The following is a 25441-nucleotide window of genomic DNA, read 5'->3' as shown; positions in this document are numbered from 1 at the left end:
TCATTGTTAAAGGATATACAAAATATTTATCCCTAACACAACATTCCTTCAACTGTGAGACTAAAACCACTTTCTTATGATGGCAAGATAGTATTGGATACACTCTGTTAGTTTCAAGATGTCGAATGTGGTCTTGCTCCAAGGCTACACCAAAAAAGGGAAAATATGATTTCAACAGCCAATACATAGCTATTTTAATAAATCTTGTTCTTCAAATTCTCTATCAATTCTCTTTATGGTAGAAACACTTCCTAAAGAAACAAACACAGCTTGAGCAACATCTACTTTTTATTGAATGCACATAATTAAAGCTGGCCAATATATCAACAGCTTAATGCAGTTAAGGCATTAATTACCTAAACTGCTGAATACTTCCCAGACTACTATTGCTTCTGAAGGTTTGGTACTGTGATCCTCTTCCGTGACTTTCATGGGGTTCTAATTAGTGATTACTTAATCCCATTAAAAAACAAAAACAAACAAAAAAAAAAAATTAAAAAACACACCAAAAACCAAACAAAAACCCGAAGAAACACAACCCAAACCATAACACAACACAACCACACAAAAAAAAAAAAAAAAAACAAAACACCAACCTGAACCTTAAGTTAGCCTTTGTTGTTGCATAAACAGGCAGCTATTTGTACTAGGTCAAACCAAATGAGCCCATAAAGCATCCTTAGTCAATGTGAAACAGAAGCGACAAAAACCCCTACCTAATCTTTCTAGATTCCAGCTAATTAAAACATACAGAGTCCTAACATTACATATCTGCTGATATAATGCACTAGGAAGAAGGGGTGAATACATGAACTGAATGGCTGTTGACAGGTAGAGTTAAAAAAACAAACAAACTAATTAAAGAGTTTGATGCAGTTTGATGCTCTAGTTAGGTTTCAATTCAGAAAAAAACTCCCAATTCACTTTTCATATTTTTCCCAGAATTTTTGCTCACTTAATATTTTTAAGTCTAATACATCCAGTTTATAACCACATAATCCATGAAAACTGCGAAGTTTTACATGTAACCTTTCCAGCAGGAGCCCACACTAGCATGCTTTCTGACACTTTTTCACAATCAAATTGTGGAAACATTGTTTCCTTTAGCTTAATTCCTACTCAGATACAAATAGGCCTCTACTATACTGACTTGGTCTGCAATAGCATAAAATAACAAACTTTAAGAAAGAGTCCTGTCTGACACCAGCCCCAAAACTGGGCTTTAGCCCTTAGGACTGCCAAGTCATTTCACTGGGTACAAGCGTTAGCAAAATTGCAGTATTAACACTGATAATACTTAAACCAACTTCTTACACAGAAATGGCTTCTGATTCTACTTTATCCCCAAGGGTATTACTTCATATTTTTTTTAAAAAAATTAACTCATATGTAACTTAAGAGTAAAATAATAATTTCCTACACTACATACAATATACATAAAGGCATTATTTTGCCTAACAGTTGCCAGGGAACTATGCAGCGTTCCAAAACATACCAGATACATTATATAATATCTGACTTAAAAAATACATATGTATTACAGAAACATACCTTAACATGTTCAAAGAAAAGTTAACTCAAGCTGTAATTAAAATAAAACCCTATAAGCAGGGCAGGGCAAGCAAAACGTCTGTACAGACAGTTAAAAAAAAAAACAGAAAGAAAAAACTACGCCAATCATTAAATGACAGAGCAACCACACAACTAAGTCAAACCAAGAGATTTTCTGTTGCAGTCTCCCACAACACTACCCATGTTAAGGAATCTCAAATCAGGTAGGAAAGAACTGCTGAGGAAGTCCAGTATACAAGGCTTTTCTGAATAATTAGTAGAGATCACATGTCACTGAGGACCTACAGGTCTCTAATTCTCCATCTTCATTACTCTTGACAATCATGCTTGCTGTGTAAACGCTGTTTCTCAAACTGCTGACATACAAATGCCTTCAAATTCCAACTGACTTGGACCTAGAAAGTGACTTCCTAATCAGCAGGCACGTAGCTCAGAGCAGACCTCTGGACCACTGCATCTGCTGTCCAGCTGATGTACAGAAGGCAAGAGAATTCACATGCTGTGAAGGTGATGCCAAAAAAACCCACAAAACCACAGGTACCCTGTGCCTGCAGTATGCTTTCTCATCACAGACAAATGTGACTGACACCTGACTTATCTCTGCAACCCTTGAGAATTTAACAGGAAAAAACCATGCTTAGGTTACCCTAAACACAAAACCATGATACTCAGTTTTCTTACATATACAAAGCACATTACAGATCTGGTATAAAGAAGTACTGAGGAATCTATCTTTGCATTTGGCTTTGTTCTTCTTTACATCGCCTTAAGTTATACAGCTGACAGATGAAATGTCTGATGAATCAAAGATCCTCTTACAAGAAGTCCTAGCTACAAATGGCAACTAGTCTTAAACAGTGAACCAGGATACAACCAAGCCTTCCACCTAGGAGTATCAACCACTCACAAAAAAACCCAATGTGATGATACTCGATACATTTGGAAATATCCGGAACACGCTCTAGGATAAACATTTCATTTTAAGTGCCAGTGGATGGGGTAAAGGAGCAAATCTCCACATACTTTCAGTCTTATACAAGATGTGGCATTCTGCATACAGCAATTCTTTTGATTATTACAAGTCTTCCTTGAGTATATGTTTATGAACACTTAAGAAGTACACTGCCTTATTCCTGGTACTAATTGATCACAAAAAATAGGAAGTACACGTTAAAGAGTAAACATTTTACATGGTTGCACCTGGTGTAAATGCACAGCAATTGGTATGCGAAGCACCTTAAGTAAAAAACTTCAATAAATCTGCTTGCAGGAGGAACCAAAATACTGGGCAGTAAAGAGCTGCAATTGAAGCTGAACCAAATAAACCTCTCCAGTCCTGCAAACACTAAGAACATCAAGAAATCTAGATAACAAAATCATCCCATCAGTTGGAAGCGTCTAGACCTAGAGTCTCTGGGTAGCGCTGAATTGTTCAGGACAACAACAAAACCAAGAGTCAGTTGGAATTTTCTTTCCTAACGCACTGCACATTCTTCCAACAGGTAGATATGTAGTAGGCTATAGAAATAAGGGGGGGGGGGGGGGGGGTGTTCTCCTTTTTGCACATCTTTAAATCCAGTACTAAAAGCATCTGACTGCTCTCTGAGACTTACAGAGATCATCACTTGATAACACTAGATTAGGAAACTCTTAATGGCTTAGTTAGTCTGATGTGGTTTTTGAAGTCACCAGCTTTTTCATTCAGCTTGCCAAAAGGGCCATAATTTTCATTTGACCTGTAAGGCCATTTTTTTTTTTTTAAACAACTGAAAATGTTAAATGTTAATGTCTTGCAACTTTCTCTAACGTGTATTTGTATCTACAGCGACTAGGCTGATCCAAGTCTGTCTTTTGTGAAGTAGTTCTGAACAGACAGAACTCATTCTCATGAGCCTCACCAAAGGCTTAACTAGTCTATATCCTCTCCCTTCTGCTATATAAGTGTCAGGTAAACACCACTATAATACAGCTCTTTGGGGGCAAAACACAGCATTTCAAAACTCCTGGGTAAGTGATGCCTCTGTTCTGTGAATAGGACAGGTCAAGTGCTAGCAGTCTCCGCTAAAAGCAATCTTCAGCCTTTTCCACACAGAAGCTGCTAATTATGTCAGTCATGCAGAGTGATGATTGACAGTTTTGTGATTTCAACTATTTTTCAACTGAGTTCAGATCACCCACTCATTTTATTAGTAAGGAGAGGATCTGGAATGAAATGCTGAAGTACTTATTATCTCTTTATTTCCAAAACAGCAACAGTTTATAAACGTTTGTTTGTGAACACAATTCTACTTGCAATAAACACAATCAGGATGTAGGAATGTTAACTTCTTCCTCAGAAGAGAAGAAAACAAATACAAAACACCTAACTGATTTGAACCTCTCGTGGGATAAGTGCTTGCCTTAGAGTTTGCCAGTTGCTCATCTACTTGGACAGATTCTCAAGTGAAGTAAATTAACACCGGCTCATTGACTTCACTAGAACTACACTCATTTACAACAGTTAAAGCTGACCTACATTAAGGCAGCATTTCACACCAGGGAAGAGCTGCCTCAAGACAGCTGGAGCCAGGAACTGTAGTGTATTTCTTCGGTATACTTAATCCTCATGCTGAACACCCATCTTCCTCTTCTCTGAGGGCTTGCAGCCCTCCTTACATTGCAGTGATAACAAAGTGACAGCTTATACAAACAGCAACTTCTGAACTGGTCAGCCCCTGCCAGCTCACAGCTGGTGGATGACTAGACGAAGCGTGTGAAAGCCTGAGCAACTGCCCTTAAAAAGTTCTGGGAGGGAGTGGTGCCTGTGCTTGCCAGACTTAAGTTACAGAACCCCATTTTCAACTGAATTCTTACGGCTTTTGCCAGCTATCCTTCTTTTAACAGTCAGAGACATGTTCTGTCTGGAGCTGGTGGTTCCTTCTGACTGGTCATGTACAGTAATGAAAGGAGGCTCTACACAAAGGAGTCAGAGATGAGGCAGGGAAAAAGAAGTAAAATTCATGTAATTCAGAAGGGACACCTGCTAGGATACTTCCACACCCTTGAATTTCTTTTCTACCATACACAAATGTGTATCTGAATACATAATCCAAACCACTAATAAAGGGTGAAAAAGCAACCAAACTCCACAACCACTGGAACTAAATAACGAGTTAATATACCTGGGGAGATACACAGCACCATTCATGAGTGCAAGGCTGATAAACACACAAGCTCCACAGCAAAGTAATGCTAAATAGACAAAACTAGAAATAAAAGTTCTAAGAAGAAGTCTCATTTTGAACTGGAGGCAAAAACGAACAACTGCCTACCTGCAGATTATAAGGAGCAGGCTCTGGGAAAGCTACAGCAATGTTACTGTGCAAAGCCTGGCACCACAAGACTCACTCAGTAGCAACGGGCATCCCCCAGCAAGCGTGAATAAAAGCCTGTATTTCCTACTTTTCCTCATTACCTGGTTAAATGAGGATACAGAGGCTGCAGTCAAATTTTGATACCAAATGAGTGCACCTTTGTTTTGGTGTGGGTTTTTTTTTTTAAATTAGCTTAACTTTGTTAAATCAATTCTTATACTTACCAGGGCATGACATTGTTTACATAAGACTAAGTGCAAAATCCTGACCTCTGTATCGCCATCATGACCTCAGAGAATAGAGCCCACTCACCCTACCCCAGTTCTTACAACTTTAATTATGTTCAACAAGGCTGCCGTGCTTTAAAGGTATCATTTACCAAGACCAAAAACTGTTTATTTTTATTCCTGTTAATCACTTCCATTTTGTTTTATTCCATTTATACACCCTGGCTTTTGCAATCGGAATTGCTGTCAGACTGGATCACTTCTTCAGATGCAGATGAACAGCTTCCTTCACTAGTATACAGCCCTATAAAAATCCACACCATTTAGCTTTTATCTGATGTAAATGGAATCCATCACAGAAATTCAAAGAAGCTTCCAAATTGCTTGGCTCTTAAGGATGCAGGGGGAGCACACAGAGAGGGACAGGTCCTACCTGTCTCATTACTCACAATTATAACATCACGAACCAGGTAGATATCTTAAAAAAAAAAAATAAAATCCAGCCTTTCTTCATAACTTCCCTGTCACTCAAAGAACACTCATTCTCTTCTCACACACTGTTGAACTTGAATTTTCATTAGTAAATTAGAGAATTGAGTGAAAAGCAAAGTTACAAATGCAACTTTAGAACTATCTAGAAGAAAAGCTTAAACACACTTGAGGGGGTATTAGGGTTTTATCTCAAAAGGTTCTTAAAATTATTTAATGGCAGATGAGGAAATCTACAAAAACACATTAATGTTAAAAGTTAAGCTGTAAGACTTTAAAGCCATTATCATTTAGTTTATCATTATCACATAGTTTAAAGCCATTATCCTTTCATTTTACATTTAGAAGATGAACAGCCTAAATAAAAGCTGTATTAGATTCAGTTTATTTAATGGGATTTCTAAATTGAAATAAGAAATATGTAGTTTGAACTTTATGGCAAACTACACAATCTTCACATTTTCTTTTCTGTACCACATGAGCTGCTTGCTCACTAGACATAAACGGGTAGAAAACAAGAGTTTCTTTGTTTGTATACATTAACTTAACACTGTAAAACTCATTCAGGCAAACTTTCACCTTTAAACCTTAACCTGACTTGTAACAACATTTGTAGCCTCTAAAATTACACTGCATGCACCCAGACGGAGTTAATCACCCTTCACTTTTGATGCGTAGAATAATGATCTACCACTTAAACCTGAGCCCTTAAAAGCCTGAAGAAAAATATGTACATATCCGTGTCTTAAATCAGTAGCAAAATAACAAAATTCTACCTAGCTGAAAGGAAATCAGTAGCAAAACAACAAAATTCTACCTAGCTGAAAAGGAAAACAAAACAAGACACAGAATGTGTAGCTTACCAAAGTTGAAAATGAGTGCATTTTAATTCTCCTCAGAGATTAAATTCATGCTTCCCAGCACATGCTATTGATCAGACACCTGGTACTTTCAGGAAAAAAAGACTAGTCACAGTTTGGCTTTATTTTTTCTGTAATTTAAAACTCCAGGGGGAAAAAAAATATCTAGAAATTTGTAAACAGCATGTTCTAAAAGTTGATGAGCACATTATTATTTTAAATGGCCTTTTTTTTTCTTTAAATAAGTCATCAGTGCTTAACACTCCGCTTATACTATATTACGCTCCCTTCAAACACTGTGCTAGTAGGAAGCAGACTGTATTAATTTTCAAAGCTGAGCAACACCAATACTTGAGTATTTTTGCTATCTAAAAAAAGAATAGAAAAAATCAGTACTGTGTAGAAGAAACTCTAGATTTTACTCTCACAATTCCAGCTAAACACCACAGAAAAAGAGAATATTATACAGCACATGAAAATTTAAAAGCCAGAAGTGCTTTGAAATAAGTTATTAGGGACACAAAAAAACAAAAATCAAACAAAGCAGATAAAAATGAGGAGCTAAAACAAAACCAGTTTGGGTTTTGAGGAAGCAGGGGAATTAACGACCACCACAGGAAAGATACCAATAGCACAACTCTGCAATAAATCCAGCCTTGCAATCAATGACAAACATGGAAGCTAAATTGCAGAATTTTATTAGTCTTCAAAATTTCCTCACTTTTAAAATTTAGAAGTGACACTATTAATCATCTCTTTTTCCCCACTATTAGGTTTTTCTATGTAATATCACATGACGAAGAACGGCGCACAACTTGAGTATTTGCAAGACAAGGTAAAAAGTGAAATCAATAGTTAAACCTCCTTTGCCTTTCAAGGGCCAAGAATTCATCCAGGTTTTTTCTTCCTCAGGCCACAAAATGAATGAGCTGCTGTTTCTCTTTTAATTTATGCTAATGAACAGGTAGCTATTTTTATTTTCTCTTTATTACTGCTTTTTTTTAAAAAAAAAAGGAATCCTCATTTTAAAACAAGTTTTAACAAGTACATTGCAGTCTGCACACATAATGCGTTGGGTGGAGTAAAAGCCCTCAGAAACAGTGCACAGAGCCAATAATGGACTTGTCGCCAACACCCTGTGATTTCATGACTGCCAGAACAAAAACAAATGCCACGTTCAGTTCATTGCAAAGAAAAGGATTCATTAACTTGATGTGGCTTTTTACTTGACCTGGGTAAAGTGAGTAAAATAAAATTTCTTTTTATGAGATTCAAAATGATCAGCTGCAAGCCTACAGGAACTGTGATGAAACGACCAAGTTAAATGACTAACTCTGTTTAATTCTAATTATTACTGGACTGTAGGTCACCACAAATTTTTAGCTGTGAGGTTGTTGCTTTCCTTCCTGCAATAAGGTAACAGACAAACAAAATGTAAGTGTCTTTCTGTAAACTGATGTAAAATAAAATGTAAAATCCTTCAAAGACAAAAATATCATTCCCGAACACAAAATAATCTGAGTGCAGATATTAAGCCAGTCTTTTTGGAATAGTAACAATTGACTTCATTGACATTTAAATAGTAATTCAGCACCACAAAAAAAAACAAAAACAACAAAAAAACCCCACACAACCACACAACCACATTTAACAGTCAAAACCAAACAAACATCAACAATATCAATAATCCTATAGTCAGAGAAAAAAAAAAAAAAACCCACCACCAAAAGCCAACTGTATAAATATCATGTACTCCTTCTGGTCACAACATTAAACACTGGGTCAACCTAAATCTGCCAAACTTCTTAGCTGGGCTATCCCAGCAAAGGCAGGGGAAAAAAAACCTCCATGTGACCTGGAGTATTAGGGAGGTGGGGGGGGTAGCGGGAGGGAATTAAATAGTCTTGTTCCAAATTATGGTGGCAGCTACCACATAGATGTATGGATGGGAAAGAAGCAATCATTTAGCTTTAAGAAGTCCTACTTGCTCGCTTTCTGCTGGACACTCCTCAGGGGAAAAAAAACCCTAAAATTAAAGAAAATTGAGACGGACATTAAACAAGCAGGAAAACTGGCAATCCAGAAGCCAAAAATGTTGTGAGCAGAGATTTCTCAGCAATGCAGTTCAGGGAACCTTAGCCCCTAGCTGGTAGAGATTAAAGCTGAATTCTATTTTAATATTTGCAGCAATAAGCCCCAGCGGGATAATATCTTATTCTAAAAAGGGAGTTAGGCCCTTCATTTTCTACCCCCATTAATTTGCTGCAGAAAGGTCAACCATTTTAATCACTGGCATCATTTATGATACAACTGTTTGCTTCTTTTTACATTTCTGGAAAATTCAACACCTGAACACACACTTCACTGGTTTCTCTATTCCCTCCACTAAAAACCTGGAAGTAAACAGATGCGTGTATGTATCAGTACTATAATCTTCCTATGGAATGACAGCCTTTGAACATTTTGAGCATTACTCCTGATGTGATACCAAATGGCATTACCATTCAGCTAAGTAACTTCCAGAACCGTGCTCAAGAAAAGTTAAAAGTACTCTGCATGTCTCTTAATTTTGTTTCACTTTATATGTTTCAATATTTTGCTTTCCCTACAGGCAATACAGATTAACACTCCTGAGTGAGAGTGAAAATAGAAATAATTGTTCTGAAGTTTCCCAAGAAGCAAAGTACCTACCAGCAGCAAAATTCTCCATCCTGCACACTCCTTCCCATGTCAAGGCTCCGACTGCTGCATACACATTTAAAGTCACCAAGTATTCCTCAGAACAATTGTCAAAAGTTAAATTCTTAGTTTCTAAACTTAACAGTGCACATAACAGATTTCTCTTTGTATCAAAGCAGGTAAAACTTTCCTTCACCTACTGTATTGAAGAGGTCAATAGTAGTAATGGTTCCCTCTTTCTGCTTTGCATCTAGTTTGAAATTATTCCTTTTAATTTTTAAGGGCTGTATAACCTAAGCAATCAGTCTCATTAATCACTACTGAATGATTTAACCCAGCCATTCAGTTCCAGATGCCACTCAGTGCTAGAGATATGCTAATTCCTTCCAAGCTTTACCTCCTTTTGCAGTTGAAACCATAATTTTCCACATTGGTGGAGACAGGATTTTACTCCTTGCATGGGGCCTCCTGCCAATCACTTTTATGCCTGAGCAGTAGCACAGTTCCTTTCCACAGTTACATCAGACACCTTTTCATTAAGCCTGTTCATTATAAACATCCACTCTCCTATATTCTGCTGCAACAAGCATCACAGTCCCGAACTCTACCCTCTCCAGTGAGAGCTCCTAGTTTGGGTAGCAAAAGGTAAAATAATTTGTTACTGCCCTTATCTTGTTTTCTTTTTTCCTTATTTCCTTACACTATTTCGCAATATTTTTTTTTCCCTTTATCACCACCTACCATTAAACACTTGACTGTGGAGTATCCATCAACTGTTGTACCTAGGGCAACAGCTATATTCCAATATTAGAAAGTTGTACTGACAGAGTTGTTCTGCAAGTAGGAGGCGGGTGGGGAAACATTCAGAATTTGCAAATCTCAGTTCTGAACCTGCCTAGCATCCAAGACATCTCCCAGCACAAAGCTAGACCAAGTGCCAAGTTTAATATCAGGTACCAAGAAATTCTGATAGAAGAAAAAGAAGAAAAAGAAGAAAAGGATTAGTGACACTGCTGAACATTTGATCCAGAATCTGTATTTTATGACCCTGTATTATACAGGCACAACCTATTTTTTGATTTGGAGGCTGCTATCCTTACCTTGGCTTTATTTGACCAACAGGAGATGTCTAGGTTGAAAAGCAATGTTAGTAAAACACACTACAAAAGGGACAAGCTGAGAAGATTCTAAAAGAATACATACTGAAGCACATCTTTTATTGGCTTATCACCTTACACAGAGCTATAGATTCACATGCAAATTCAAAGGTATACAGCTTTTTTCAGTTAATTGGCTCTGAAGGAAATGTTCACCACAATCTCAATTTTCAGATGGGCCAAGTACTCACAGTGACCCATAAACATCCACAACTGAAGATAAAGTCAAACACTTCCTGCGATTTAGCTGTAGTTTCCCAAATTCAATTGGGAATTGAACTCACAACACCCTGAATTACAAAAAAAAAAATCTGAGTTTTACTGCTTACTGAAAATCAAACCACTCTTTCAACCATATCCATCTGATGACTATCAAAACACCATTTCTTTTCCCCTTTACCTACTTCCAAAAGAAAGGTAAGTTCATCTTGTGCATAGCTTTAGGCCTACATTATATCCTTGGCCATATATTATAATCCTAATTTCCAAAATGAGAAACTGTTAATATCTATTATGGTAGTGTCGAAGCAAACAGTAAAACTAAAGTCTTCTATACATGAATTTAAAACCATGAACCGCTTTATATGTCTAATCTTCAATGTAAAGGCAGTTAAGCAATTAGATAAGATGCAATATAGCTAACCCAGAAAGAAAAATAAATATCTTCCCCGGGGATATGCAAATTTCAGAACACACAAAAATGCCAGCCAAGCAAGTTTTAATGCATTACTAGCATGAAACAGTTTAACAGTACTAAAGAAATCACAATTCTGATTTATGTACAAGACACTTAAAGAAGCGGAAGACAAAGACTACTTAACAAGAGTAATAACAAAAGTGTATAGACCGTACAGTTCTCTCACATGGCTGCCAGGGACGGCTTCAGGTTTCCTTGGTTGGAGACTGACCCTCGCTATACCCTGCCCTGCACACCCCAGAAGACAGGTTGTTCCGAAATTGAGCTTATCTAACTGCTAATTCACTAGGCAAGGCGAAAAAAAAATAAAATATTAACTTTAAGATTTTAAAATCCCAGAGCTCAGCACAGGCTTGTCAGCTTTACAGATCTTCAATCTACAGTAAAGGGTGTTCATATTATTTTAATCATTCACTATATTAGCATTAGACTTAAGGTAATGCAACACCGTACTGAGCAAATACTTGCCAACAGAAAAGGGCAGCTTGAAGAATTTTGCTTATCTGACTATGCATCTCATCAAATAAAGTATATGTATTTCAGGACTGCAGCAGTCCAGAAAACATGCTTGTTTCCTGATTAAAAAAAACCCACATTCATACATTTCAATAATATTATATTCAACTAGCCATTTTGGTCTAAGTTGAATTTATAGTAAATTATACTTAAATGCTTTATTTAACTTACAGGGATTTACTTAAATTTCAGTAAATATAAGCATTTAGTATCATACAAAGTCCTATGCCCCTCTAACAGTGTAAAGTCTAGTGGAAGAAAACAAGAGCTGAATGGGAGGACATTGTTGAATTTACCTCTACCACCAGTCAGCCAACTGAATTGTTTGTTTTGGAATTTCTTTGAAAGCCAACTAAGAAGGAAATCTTCAGAAACATACTGACTACTTTGTGAAAGTATATATGCTAATACAGGTATTCTATATATGTCAGCATTATGACTGAGAAAATTAACACCTTAGAGGTGTAAAAAAAAACCAATACCAAACACTGATGTTTTTACATACTAGCTGTATATAGTTTATATAGAAGAAAAATCTCTTAAGATAAAAACCAAATGTGCTACCAATGAGGTTGAAGATGACATTAAAAAATGCTATTGCTGTTATCAAAATCCATGTATTCAACATCTGTATCAGAAGGTAAAGAATATTCCCAAATTACACCACCAAGGCCTTCACTCCTGCAGAAACATGTCGACATCACTTCACTAAAAGCTAGTTGGAAAAGTGCTCCAGTTCTGTGCAGTTCTTTGGATAGCGGCACAGAAAGTAACTATGAGTAAGCCTGAGGACCAGAAAAACAGTTTTCACAAAGATGCAAAACTGCTTTTTAAGCTTTTAAAACATGCTGATCCTTTATTTAAATCTACAGATTTATCCTCTGCTGATTAACTGTTGATCCTCCTTCCTAATTTTCTGTACCTGGGAAACACAGTTAACATTACTTCCCACTAAAAAAAAGTGAAGACTAAAGGTCTTCTATTCCCCTTCTCAGCAGAGTTCTTCTTTTGGTAAAGCCACCTTAAGGATGTACCATTCAATAAACAGTTCCGTCTTCAGCCATGGGGGAACAACTTCTCTGATCATGGGTGTGAACAGAGCATTCCGCACCTTCCCCTTAACTGCAGCTGCTCAGGTAACAGGCAGGCTCTAAATTAAAAGACTGGCCTGACACCATTCACAGATCTTATTATTGCCAATTTGTGTATGATTAAAACAAAAATGGTAGACACATGCATACACACAGTCTTGGTCAGAAACTTTCCCAAGACTTAGAACAAGACAGGCATGGAAAATTTCTACAAATCTCAGAGAACCCTAGAACAGTTCTAAACATTTGACAGTATTTAACCCCATTAGTTGTTCACCCACTCCTTCACTTTCCCAGGAAAAATAGTTTCCCCACTTTATTTTCAAGAGACATGAAAAGAAATAGTATACACTTTCCTTAAGCCTCTCTTCATTGTTTTATGGAAGCATAGGACATTGCTCCCACTACTTACACCTGAAGTGAGTACTTCAGGGAAGTTAAATGAGAATAAATACTTGCCTACCTCTGCCACAGGCTGACTTTGTGCTGCCGTTGTAACACCAATTAAAATATTCCTGGTGTGAGGCCTACCTTGTACCTCCTAGCAGATGTTCCAGAACCGTATCTTAGAATTTTTGTGGGTAAATGCACAATTATTCCAATAAATTCATTGTGTCAACTAACAGAGACACTCTGGCACCCAGAATTAAATTTACCACCATCTTATTTCAAAATCACTTACCATCATCTTCAGGGAAAGGTAGCTTTCAGCATCTGACCTAAGTCTTTCCATACTCTGACCATTAACTTAGCTCTTTAAGAAAACAAAACCGCCAAACACAATAAAACAACAGTGTAACAGAACTCTGCTCATTGACTGAAAACCGAAGTCATTAGCAGCTTCCCAGCTGCTCTGCTTTTTCACCTGTTGAGATTTTTTCCATAGTACCAGCTCTCAACTGTATGAATTCAGCACAGCTGGCTGCCACCTACAGCCCATCTCTGCAGAACAAGATACTTGTTCTCATAAGACAACTTCCTTCTTTGCACAAAATACCCTTCTACCCACACCAATTCAGTGCTGATTTAAGGCTGATGCAATAATCAGCTAAGGGACATCAGTCAATGGGTGTAACATGCTATTATAGTCAAACAGTGCTATGAGGACCTATACGTAGGTAATCCTAAAGAAGGTATGAAGAAAAAGTATAAACTAGTAAATTTATCTGCCCTTAAAAGCAGCTCTCATTATCAAGAGTACTTCTTTGTATCTCTAGTCTCACCTTTTGGTCAAGCTTCTAGTCACTAAAAGGAAAACGCTCAAATCTCCTCTGTTTACACCATTTATTGGACTCAAAATACACCTCAGTCACTACTTCAGTTATTTCACTATTTGCTTTACAGTTTTATGAAGAGGCACTCAGGTGAAAAGTTAAGGAAGGTTATCACTACAGAATGAGATTATATAGCAGAACACACAAATAAAACATGTCAGGACCTCAGCATATAAAATTCTTAGGTGCCTTTCAGTTTGCTTGGAAATAGCAAGGTTCCTGCTAGCTTCCTGACCGCAAAAATAACCTCAAAACATTAGCAACTATTGACAACAAAAAGCCTCATTCCCAACCATTCAAGCACACAAAAACCCCAACAAATCTACAACTTACACATTAACAATGCCAGTCTTCACTATGAAAGAGAAATATTTTGAAGAAGAATGTAGAATGTCTACCATGACACCAAGCCAAGTGACCGTTATTCACACAACACATTTAACGATGACAAAAATAATAAGTTGTAGAAGATGAGCAACTGACTGGACTTGCTAGCCCCAGCATATTATTAAAATAATTAGACAAAGCTAACCTAGAATGAGACATGGTATTACATTTGTTTAGGATTGTGAAACAAAACTCTTCCAGTTATTTAGAAAATTAAGCGTCAAAGCAAAACCAGTATTATTTGAGAGTGTGGGAATACGTTCTCAGATTAGTAAAGTACAGCAGTAGATTTCTCAGTCTCAAATGTCTAAATATTTTTTCTCTCTACTTCTTACAAAAGATGATTTGTTGATCCCCCACTGGACCTCTTTGGCTATCACTTCCAAAACATTTTATAATAAAGCATAATTTGCCATGGATATCACATGTTAATATTTGACATTAAACAATTTTGTTACCTTAGTGTCACTAGTTTCTAAAAATATTCGTAATGGTCTATCTGTCTTTGTATGTCCAATCATAACTTTGAGCCTGTAGACTTTGGACAGGAGATTCAGGAGTATTCTTAAAATAAATTTGTTTTCTAGTAAAATCTTATGGACAGTACAGAGAAATCGTCCAAAATTCAGCACCCTGAATATTACAGATTATCCCTGATAATGAAAATACTGTCTTGCTTCAGGACAATGATGTGAGACTGTATGACACAGCAGCAAGAGAGCATTTTACAACCAACACTGACTGCAGTGACCAATGCGCAGCCTGAGTGTTCCTCTGTTTTAAACGGGTATCAAAATTAATTGCTAAGTTTTACCAGAAGTGTCTTTCTAGTTGAAAGGCAACAAAACCCATACTAATGCAAATTGAAGAAAATAAGTTTGATCTCCACAGATGCTATCACTACTCAGAAGGGTAAGTGGTTTTGAATCAGTCAAACACCTGGATACTTACCTGGAAAATGTTCCATCACAAGTAAGGAACTGTCAGTTTCATAGGATGTGGTTATTTCTTTTCTAGTTTAAAGTTCTCAAACACAATGCAAGTGTGGCCAGTTTCTTCAACTGTAAGCAGCTGGCTCAATCTTTCTTAAATGTTCTTGCAGTAAAATCACTTACAACAGCATACAATGCATTAAGGGTAGAAGAAAAAACAGCTGGGTTTTACATTTTCTTGGGTAGCATTTGCTTTACAGATTATGCACTTAGCCGTTCATAATCCGTTGAATTACTGTGTTTTTTTTAAAAAAAAAATCTCTCTTTTTTTATTACTATTAGACAGAGAACATGGTAAAAGAGCTGAAACATTTCCTGAAATACTCTACCACTTCTTGAGCGAAAGGTTCCCTCTGAGTACAAACTTATGAGGCAAACAACATGCATCAAAGAAACAGCTGACTTACTCCAACAGGCAGACTAGGGAACTGGAAAGGACTTTGGGGACACTCCACGAACACCCTCAAACTATAAACTACTCTCCCATGAAGGAATACAAGAGACAATTTTGCCCTCCACTGGCTAGAACAATCGCTGGAAACCATGCCTGCCTCACTGCTGTCAGAGCTGCCTATTTCACACACCATGGAAAGCCCTCTTGAGCAAGTCTACCTATCCCGTTTGAAGTACAGTAATTAGTATGGGATATCATGGACAGGAAATGGGGAAAACATATTGAGCAGGTGGAAATCACCAATGCAATGAAATACTTCATAGAAATACAAAGATTTCTGTGGAAGGATCAGAAAAAACAAAAAGTAGCATATTTATAAATAGCCTTGAAAGTAGTCAGAGCCGCGAACACACATGGAAAACCAGAACCCTGACAGTCTTACTCACAGTAAAAGCATTCTGCTTGTAACTCTCCAGACAACTGAAAGCTTTTATTTTCCAAAAATATTAACTTGATGCTCCTGTTTCTTGGGGGGTAGAGAGATGGGAACTCTATGGATTACAAAGGAAAGGCTGCCACAAAACAGAGGAAAAAAGGCAGACCGCAGGTAAATATTCAAGAAAACAAGGATACCAAAGAAGTACCCCTTAAAGCAATTTTTATTCTTATCTTTATGCAAAGAAGTATTGAAATCGCACTGGAACATTAAGGAAGGAAAGCAGCTATATTCCAATGTTCAAAATTATTCAAATTTAAATGTATTCAACATTTATAAACCACAGGCTTAGATGAAATAAGGTACTTCACAGGATTGCAGAGAAGCAACGCCAGGGTAAAAATTAGGGGTTTAAAATTCTAAGTGGTTTACCAGTTACTGTTTTAACAAACACTAACCCACTTACCTGTTTATTACTAAAATTTTCCTCCTCCCCATCCCCCAATTATTTCCCACCTCTCTGTAGAAGTTTCTAACATTCTATTTAGAGCGTGGCCACAAAACCCGTTGATTCAGTATTGGGTGTGAGGGAAGTAAAAGCCTTCAGTGGAAAAGGGAGGAAAGGATCAATCAACTTGCAAGCATATCAGCTGTCAGTAGAACTCAAAGGATTTTGGTGTGGAATCTGCTGTAGATGACTCCTGTTGTTCCTCCTGTACTGCAGCCATCTGCCCTCAAACTTCATCCTGCAAAAGGTTTCTGGCATCTCCATTGTTCTAGACACAAGACCCACTATTCGATCACACTCTAGCTAAGGGGGAGGAAAAAAAACCCCACCCTCTGGTGAGGGAATGGGTACAAAGTTACTCTCTGGTGTTTGTCTCTTTGTTACTGACTTTGCTTACATGGCAAAATTAAAAACCTCCATAAAAATTCATGGCTTTTTTTTTTTTTCTCCTTTCCAACAACTCAGCTGGAATTAACATTATTAAAGAGATCTTCCTCATCCCTGGGGTGTGGAGGGTGTGTCTAAATAATAAAAAACCCCTTATATCTGTCTTACTCTATTGAGCATTTCTCTGAGAAAGGTAAGAGAATAATAAAAAAAAAAAAAATCCAAAACCACACAACAAAAAACAACCTACCAAACTGTTTCCTAACTTGGGAGTTTAAGATACCCTAGCACAGAACTAAGTTACGGAGTACATAATCTATGAGGTCTGCTTTTCCAAGGTGGGGAGGATTGACATGGAAGATTTACAAAAAACAAAACTGGTGAAGAGGCTCTTCCCCATTCCAATTGTTCCCTCTATTAGATAAAGAAGGCAATACAGAGAAAAGCAAATTGAAGACTGCACAACTGACACAGTCAAAAGTGAACAGGGTTAGAGTTACTCTCTTCTTTTAAAAGAGGAAGATGCAAAGCTTTCCATATTCAAAGCCACAAGAAGCAAACCTAGTACCTAACAGCAAAAATTTAAGTTGAATTTATGATATAATCTAGAAACAGACGTAAGTTATTGCATTTGGTGACATAATTAAGACTTAAAGCTTCAGGCAGTGTACTTAAGTCTTTCAAAAACTTCATTCACTTATTTACTGACCAGGTGTCTCACGCTACTGTAACTTTAATGACTCAGAAGAGGTCCTCAGCGAACTTATAAAAATCAATTAAGGCATAAAAGTTCGCGCCCAAAACTAACCTTAACTATAACACAAAGTTTTACTGCATTTACCCATAGCTTAACGTATGACAAAAGGCGTTGTTGAGAACGGGAAGGAATACTGCAGGCAGACAAATCCGGCCTCCTAAAAGCAACAGGAAGCTTAGGCAGGGAAAAAAAAAAAAAAAAAAAAAAAAAAAAAAAAAAAAAAGACACACAAAACACAAACCCCCCGAGCACCCTCGGGACCCCTCCGGCCCCGCTGCCGCCCGGGGGTGCGCGCTGCCAGGGCCGGCGGAGGGATGCGCACCCCGCTCAGGGCGCTATACGCGGCCCTTCCGCGCATCCCTCGACACCGGCACTTGCTAGGGTGCTTACACGGAGCAAAACCTGCCACCAGCCACACGCTATTAGTACGACCCTGTCTTTAATCTACAGGCACGATAAAATGCCCCAACACGCATAAGCCCCGCGCAAACAGTGACTAATGACCACTAATCCCCCCTATCTCCTCGGCGATCTCTCCCGCTCCCATTTATCACGCTGGCGCTTCACCTCACACACGTGGGTAAACTTTAACCGCCAAGGTGATGCGAAACCTGTCCCCAAACCCCACACACCGACCCCGCCGTGCTCCCCACCCGCGGCGGGTGCGCAGGCTGAACCCTTTCGCTGGGAAGGGGCCCGGCCGTTCCAGGTCCCCCCCGGGGCAGGGTGCGCGGTACCTGCGGCCTCTCCCCCGGCGTGTTACCCGTGGGGAGCCCCCTCCGTGCGGAGGCGCAGCCCCGCTCCCGCGGGAGGACGGGGTCACTTCCCGCCGTCCCCTCCCGGCCGGGGCTCGTCCCCGGCCGCGGTCACATCAAACGGCCCTCAGGAGCTGCCGGCGGGGCGGGGGGAGGGGGCGCGGCGGCCGCCGGCAGCGCTGGGGCCGCACCCGGCGCTGCGCACCCCTCCCCACGCCGGTCCCCCGGCAGCCCCCCGCCCGCCGGCGGCTCCCGGCACCGCGCCCCGGGGAAGCGCGGTCTGGGCGCCCCCCGGGTGGGAGGCAGGCTCCGTTTCCGAGGAAGGGAGGGGGGCGGGAGGCGCGGAGGGGGCAGCCAGCGCATCCCCCCGCCACACCGGCGCGGGCGGCGGGAGCGCGGCCCCGCCGCGGCCTCACATCCGAGTCGCCTACGCGTGGTGGTTACCTGAGGTGAGACATATGAATCCAAAGAGGTAAAAGTGAGCAAACTCCGCGATCATTGTCCTCGGGTGGCGCCTGCAAGCAGTCTCATGCCAGAAGAGCGGGGGGAGAAACGAGGAGCCCCCAGTTGTAATTCCACAGAAGCTTAACGTAAGCGAGGCTCCCTAATCCCGCCGGACGGCCGGGGCGAGCCCCCTCTGGGCAGGGGCCGTCAGACCCGCGGGGCTCCGGCAGCTCCGGCCGGCCTCCCCACTCCTGGCCCGGGCTCTCCTAAGCGGCGCCTTGACACTTCCCAGGACCATCCAAAGCGACAGGAGAAAACAAAAGATCCTCGAGTTCCCGCAGCCGAGGTCCACCGCCGGCCGATCACAAGTTGCTGCTCCGGCCCGAGACTTGGCTGTGGGTGCTCGGGACGAGCCAGTAACGGGACGCAGCCGGGACGCGCAGGGACCGGCCGCCGCCGCCCTCGGCGAAGGCGAGAGGCGGGAGGGGAGCACGCTCCGCGAAGTCCCCGCCAAGTCACTGGGCACCCGGCGAGGGGCGGGCGGCGGCGCGGGGCGAACGGCGGGCAGAGCGCGGTGGCGGCGGAGCGGCGGCAGCCCCCGCTCCCATGACGGGGGAAGGAGGCGGGCGCGTCGGGGGCCGCAGCCCGGCCGCAGTCAGGCGCGGCGGCGGGCAGGGGAGCCCCGGCGGCAGCCCCTCGCCCTGCCCAGCATCGCCGCCGCCCCCTGCACGCGGGAATCCCGAGCTCGCCCCCTCCCCAGCGCCGGAGGAGGGCACAAGAGGGGCGAAGGAAGGAAGAAAGGAAAGAGAGAGAGGGCGAGCAAAACTTCCCCGGGCCAACGCCCCCAGCCACCCACCCCGCCCGCCCTCGGTGCGGCGGCAGCGGGAGGAGGAGGAGAGGAGGAGGAGGGAGGAGCGGCCCCTCGCCTTTCCCCGCTGCCGGGGCAGGGGTGCACGAGTCAGGCGGGGCCGAGCCCGCCGCGCCTGAACTTTCTGGTGTCACGTCGAGCCGCTCGCGGCAGCCGCGGGTTTCCCCTTCCCCTGCCGGCCGCCCCCGCCTCCTCCCCGCGCTGCCGCCGCCGCCGCGGCAGGTCTGGTGCCGCCTCAGGACACCTTAAAGGAGCCGCACCTACACGGCCCCCGCGCGCCCCGAGCGCCGCGGCCCGGCCCGGCGGATCCCGCCCCGCGCGGAGCCGTGGCGCCGCCTCCCGCCTCCCCGCCCCGGCAGACCCCGCCGGTAAAGCGGCTGCAGCCCCCTCCGCCCCCGGCCGTGCCCCGGGGCACAGCGTACACCCCACCCACCCCCCGACTCCGGTCCGAGCCAAGGGTCGCATCGGTCACAGGCCCTCCCAGATCCCCCCCCCCCCCCCGAAGAAGCAGCCCCAGCTCGCCTCCCCGCAGCCCCAGGCCCAGGCGGAACATGGCGTGAGGCGCGCTGAGGCCGCCCCACGCGTTACCGACCGCGGGGCGCGCTCAGCCCCGGGCACCCTTCACCGCCGCCACAGCCTTCCCCCTCACGGTTTACCCGGCTGTTTATTTTCCTTTCTTCTCCTATAATGATCAATGGCACTAGTAGGCAGCACTGTGGGCAGGTAACAGCACTGTCTGGCATTTCAGGTGGAGTGAGGTGACTATGGTTTGGTGGGTGATCCCCATCCCCAGCCGCGCTCCAGGCATGGACCAGCCCTCTGGGACAAGTGTCCTCCACCCCTTGCTCCAGTGCCTGGGCACAGGGACAGGTGCTGTGCAGAGCCACGTGAGCAGCTCAGAACAGCTCCACATGGTTGTGTGGGCTTTATCTGGCACCACCAGAAGTAGTGGTGGGGCTGGAAGGCTTAACGCTGTTGGGGGAAAGGGAAGGCGGACATCGAGCAGCACTATCACCTCACAGCAAAGCTCCAGCTCTTCCTAGGTTTGATTCATTAAGTTAGGAAGATTGACTGAGATGCGAAAGGAAATTTAAATTTCCAAGAAGCATGTTGAATATATTAACCCCATTGCAAGCAAGCTTTTCTTGCAGTGGGATAATAAAACACCAGGGGAAGAACCTTCCTGTAGCTCCCTGTCACAGGATTCATACGCAGCCCACGCTGTTGTCAGCCAAACAGGTTTGGATGCTCTCAGCCACCACCAACTGAACCGCTCATTTGCTGGCCTCCCACTGCATTTGCCCCATTTTGTCTCCCTCAGGGTGGCGCAGGGCAAACTCTGACTAGAAGTCCAACAACAGAAAGGTCCTGTGGGTTGCACTTAATCTATTTCAGTCCATTTTTACACGAGATCTGTAGTAAAGACAACTTTTCAATAATCTAAAACAAAACTTTTACATTGCAAAAGGAAGTCCCTGGTTATGTATATCCAGGTTTTTTATGTATCATCGGCAATGACCCTGGCAAGATTTTCCACTAAAAGTGATGAGGACAGACCAGACATTAAACCACTCAAAAGTTTAGGAAAATAATCTAGTGTTTTGACACCAACTGCACATTAATTTTCAGAGAGAAAAAGGAATTAGCTCTTACTTCAAATGCATTTAGAAAACAATCATAACGGTGGAATCAACAACAGTGAATGCATTTGGAGATGACCAGATTTCTTCAGGCTGTACCTAGTCAAAAATTTCTCTGTCTGTTCAGTGACCTCATGCATCATTCTGCATTTTATGAAGCAAAAATGCATTGGCACCTCCAGAGTTAAAACAGACCGCAGAAACAGTGAAGAGGTCCTAGATAATCCCTTGTGAGAAGTTTGAGATTTCAATAAATTAGGTTTGAGGTTTTTCATTTTTAATTAAATAAACAGGAGTCACATGCAGGGCTGAAAATGAGCCTCAAGAGTTCATTTATTTCACCTCACTGTTCTGATAGAGGGTCAAATATAAGTAGACTCCCACCAGCAAGTATTTTTTAATCCGATTACTATACATTTCTAATGACTTGAATTTCATACTGTCTTTAGGTAACCTGTTCCAGTAACTATATAGTCAGACTTTTTATTATTTTAAAGCCTAGACTAAATAGTATCCAGGGAGAAAAGAAAACACACCAGCACCACCACCGATAACATTTTGAAGGCGTGTTTTTTATTCCTTCTGTAGTATTGGCAGACTCACATTGTACTGAATTACATATTTTAATTGATAGCTTCTGTTGAAAGAGCAAACCCACAAATCTACAAGTAGGTCACTCTGTAGGGAATAAATGGGTTTACATATTCTGTGAATGTACTTACACACATAGATTTTATATATACAAGTATTTATTTACTTGTAAAATGTAATTTTTATGTATCCCTGGTTTTATATGAAGCTGTCAATATTCCCTGTAATCTTTAATTGTAAAAATGTCAGGTTTAATGTATTTCTATGACATATGTATCCTCTAGCAACATAAATTAATCCATTTACCTTTTAACTGCAATAAGTATATATGATGTCCAGAGATAGTAAATAAAGCATTTAGCTAATTCTCAGAGTGTTTCCTCTACTCAAGATAAATTTGTTTCCTGCACATTAGTGAAATAGTAGGCTTCTAGATTCACATACTCTTTTGCTTAGGTCTTTCAAAAAAATGCCCAGTGAAATTTTATGCTGTGTTGAAGTCTGATGCATGCTGGATGTTAATTTTCTAATTTCCCATTTCAGATACAGATATATTCTAAATACAGCAGTGGATTAAAGCTTTGAAGCTTGAATGACCTTACCATATGATCATGAGTTGAGTATAAGTAAAACAGTTTAAAGCTTTTGTCCCACAGTTACTCCATCTTTTACAGACATTGGAGACTGTTTCTACCACTGTAAAGAAATCTTCATCCTTTCAGAAGTGCAGATTCATTCTACTTTAGGTACCTATAGTGAAAGTACACTAGAGCTTCAAAGACTTGTTCAATTTATACTGTGTCGGGTACTTCATAACATGTTTAGCTGTCAGTGTTTTCTTGCTTCAGAAAAAAAAAAAATTACTAGGAGTGTATATATACTGCTCTAATTATCTTTTTCTTAAAAAAACCCCACTTAGATTGTAATAATATATAACAGCTGCACAGCTGAGTGAATCTTCTGAAATTGTAAGCCTACAGAAATCCATCAGAATATCTTATAAGTAATTGACATCATCTTTAACTGCAGATGTTCTTACAAAATGTGTGCCATTCAAGCATCCTTATCATCCTTGATATTGAGACATATATATATATATCTATATGAGACACATACACGTATCTGACAGAAAATGTTTCTAGGAAAAGAAATATGGCTTTAACCTCTTCAGAACTGAGGAACACTTCTTCTATGTGTATTAAAATGCAGGTGTGCTTGCTGTGTTAATTCTGTAATATGTGAAATGTGAATGCCTGAAAAATAATCAGAGAAGAGAAGTTAAATTTGGTGGCATCTGAAAAGGCGAAGGCAAAAATGCCATAAAATTACATTCCACTCTAAATTATATCAATGGATTGTTCTAACTCCAAAACGCTTAGGAAAAAATAGCCCACTTTCAGTGGCATAAAGTCATGTTTTTAAGTGAGTTTAAAACTACAGAAAATACAGTAATGTATGCATTTGATTGTACAATAACATATATCTACTGCATTCATCAAAGTGAAACATTAGCTCTAATTCCCAGTATTTATCTTTTTATTTAAATTTCATACAGTACTGAATGCACAACAGTTGTAGGGCTGAATTTTTAATCTGGTATTTATCTTCCTGTAAACCTCACACACACATCCCCACACACCCCACACACCCCCTGCTGCCTGTCATTTCTAAGACTTACAAACATGTAATTAATTTCCAAGAGAATAGGACTACTCCTATGCACACAATTACACATGCTGCCTGTGTTTGAGGCATGGGATTCTGGTTGGGAAACCTCCAGGAAAAAAAGAGAAGGTTCTACAGAACTGATAGTTGTGATTCAGCAGATGGCACTCTTCCCTCGAAGTGACTGAAATCAGTGCTGCTGGTGAATAGAAGGGACAATGTGCTTTTAGAGATTAGTTTTTTCATGTTACCCTGAAGAACCTGAATTTCTGCAAGTACTAAAGATCCCAGGGTACTTCTCTCTGAAGTCTTGGATGTGTCACAGTGGCAACTGCACTCTCTCCCCACAAACCTTTTTAAACTTCAAATGACTCTTACCTTCCTGATCTTAAAACTACCATGTAGCCTTCTGGTTATCTCCAGGAGCTGGCTGCCAGAAATAGCTATGAGCATGTGTGTGTATAATATTATATGAACACACGTGCACATGTCTGCATAAGTGCACAGAGTTTACGATTCTGAGCATTCTGAGGCTGGCAGGGAGGATGACTAAATAACATTATTCTATATGCTAAAATTAAGCTTCCATTGACATCACAGAGAACTAGTTCAGATAAGGCTGCAATGTTAGTATTACCAATTAGAGTACTATGAGGATGTCTGTATGTACAATTTATTCAAACTAGAACTATTTTCACAGGTTTTTGTCAAGGTGTGCATGACATCCCTCCCAGGTTTAGGTCTGCTTTCATGTGATCAGCCATATAGATTCGATTCCTACAAAAGTAGCCAATGCACTTACACGTTCGCTCGTAGTAACTCATGCAATTCCATGTGTTGTGTCCTTGGTGTTTGGGTTTTTTTTTCCCCCCAGTTAATCTCTTAATCACTTTAATGTTAGTTATTTACCTGCTATAATCTAAAATATGTTTAAATTACTGTATCACATTATGCCACCCTCATAATGTAATACTTGTTTTAAAAAGGTACCCACTTAACGAGTCCACTGTACTCCTGCCATTGTTCTATCAGATATAGCTAAGTTTCGAAAACCAATTCTTCCCAGAATATTTAGGACACCACAGAAGTGACCTGTTTGATAATTCAGCAAACTGTCTTAAAAAAAACCAATGAAAAGTCTTATTTCTAAGTGTAAGCATTAAAAACTGCACTGAAATGGAAAAATGGAAGGAGCGATACATCTCTCTCTTTACACGTGTCTCTAAGTGCATTATGGGCCTAACCCATGGTAGCAATCCTAACTGAAGTCAATAAACATACATGACAGCAGAAGAATATAATTTCAGTAGTTTTTTTGCAGGTTTCAGTGGTAAAAAAAATGGATTTTTCTACATTAGAGGTAAATAGAGAGTGAAGTTGTTAGAAGGAGCACTGTGAAGTGTATCTGAATATAAAAAGTGCATGGATAGCAAAAACTTGAAAACCTACAGTTGCCATATAATTAATTGGGATAATTATGACTACACAAAAAATATTATGATTTCCATGGCCATATAAGTCAATTTCTGTGCCTTTCTTGACCTGGCCGGTTACTGTTTAAACATGTAATTCAAATGAATTATTTTCTTGTATTTGACTGTTAGGGCCTTAACATGATTTTGCTTTTATTTACCTTAATTTTGGGATGTAACTCATATTTCTTTGATGTTACTCTGAATTACACCACTAGTGAATTCAGACT

At 40.7% G+C, this 25441-nt stretch overlaps 1 protein-coding gene across 7 annotated transcripts in view; it reads right to left on the bottom strand.

The window, feature by feature from the left end:
- Positions 1–25441, bottom strand: part of ROBO1 (roundabout guidance receptor 1) — a 650768-nt gene that overhangs the window by 301117 nt on the left and 324210 nt on the right. Inside the window, exon 1 of one of the 7 annotated variants that reach the window (XM_055801234.1) lies at positions 18976–19816. The exons of 5 other annotated variants lie outside the window; for them this stretch is intronic. In XM_055801234.1, coding sequence (XP_055657209.1) covers positions 18976–19030 — 55 coding nt within the window. In that variant the 5' untranslated portion in view covers positions 19031–19816. Of the gene's footprint in view, positions 1–18513; positions 18660–18975; positions 19817–25441 lie in introns of those variants that run through there. One more of the 7 variants, XM_055801237.1, reaches the window with a different exon arrangement.

The sequence above is a fragment of the Falco peregrinus genome, chromosome 4 (assembly GCF_023634155.1).
Source record: "Falco peregrinus isolate bFalPer1 chromosome 4, bFalPer1.pri, whole genome shotgun sequence".
Classification (NCBI taxonomy): domain Eukaryota; kingdom Metazoa; phylum Chordata; class Aves; order Falconiformes; family Falconidae; genus Falco; species Falco peregrinus.
The sequence above is the reverse complement of the archived record's forward strand: the minus strand, read 5'-3'. Positions and strand labels throughout refer to the sequence as shown.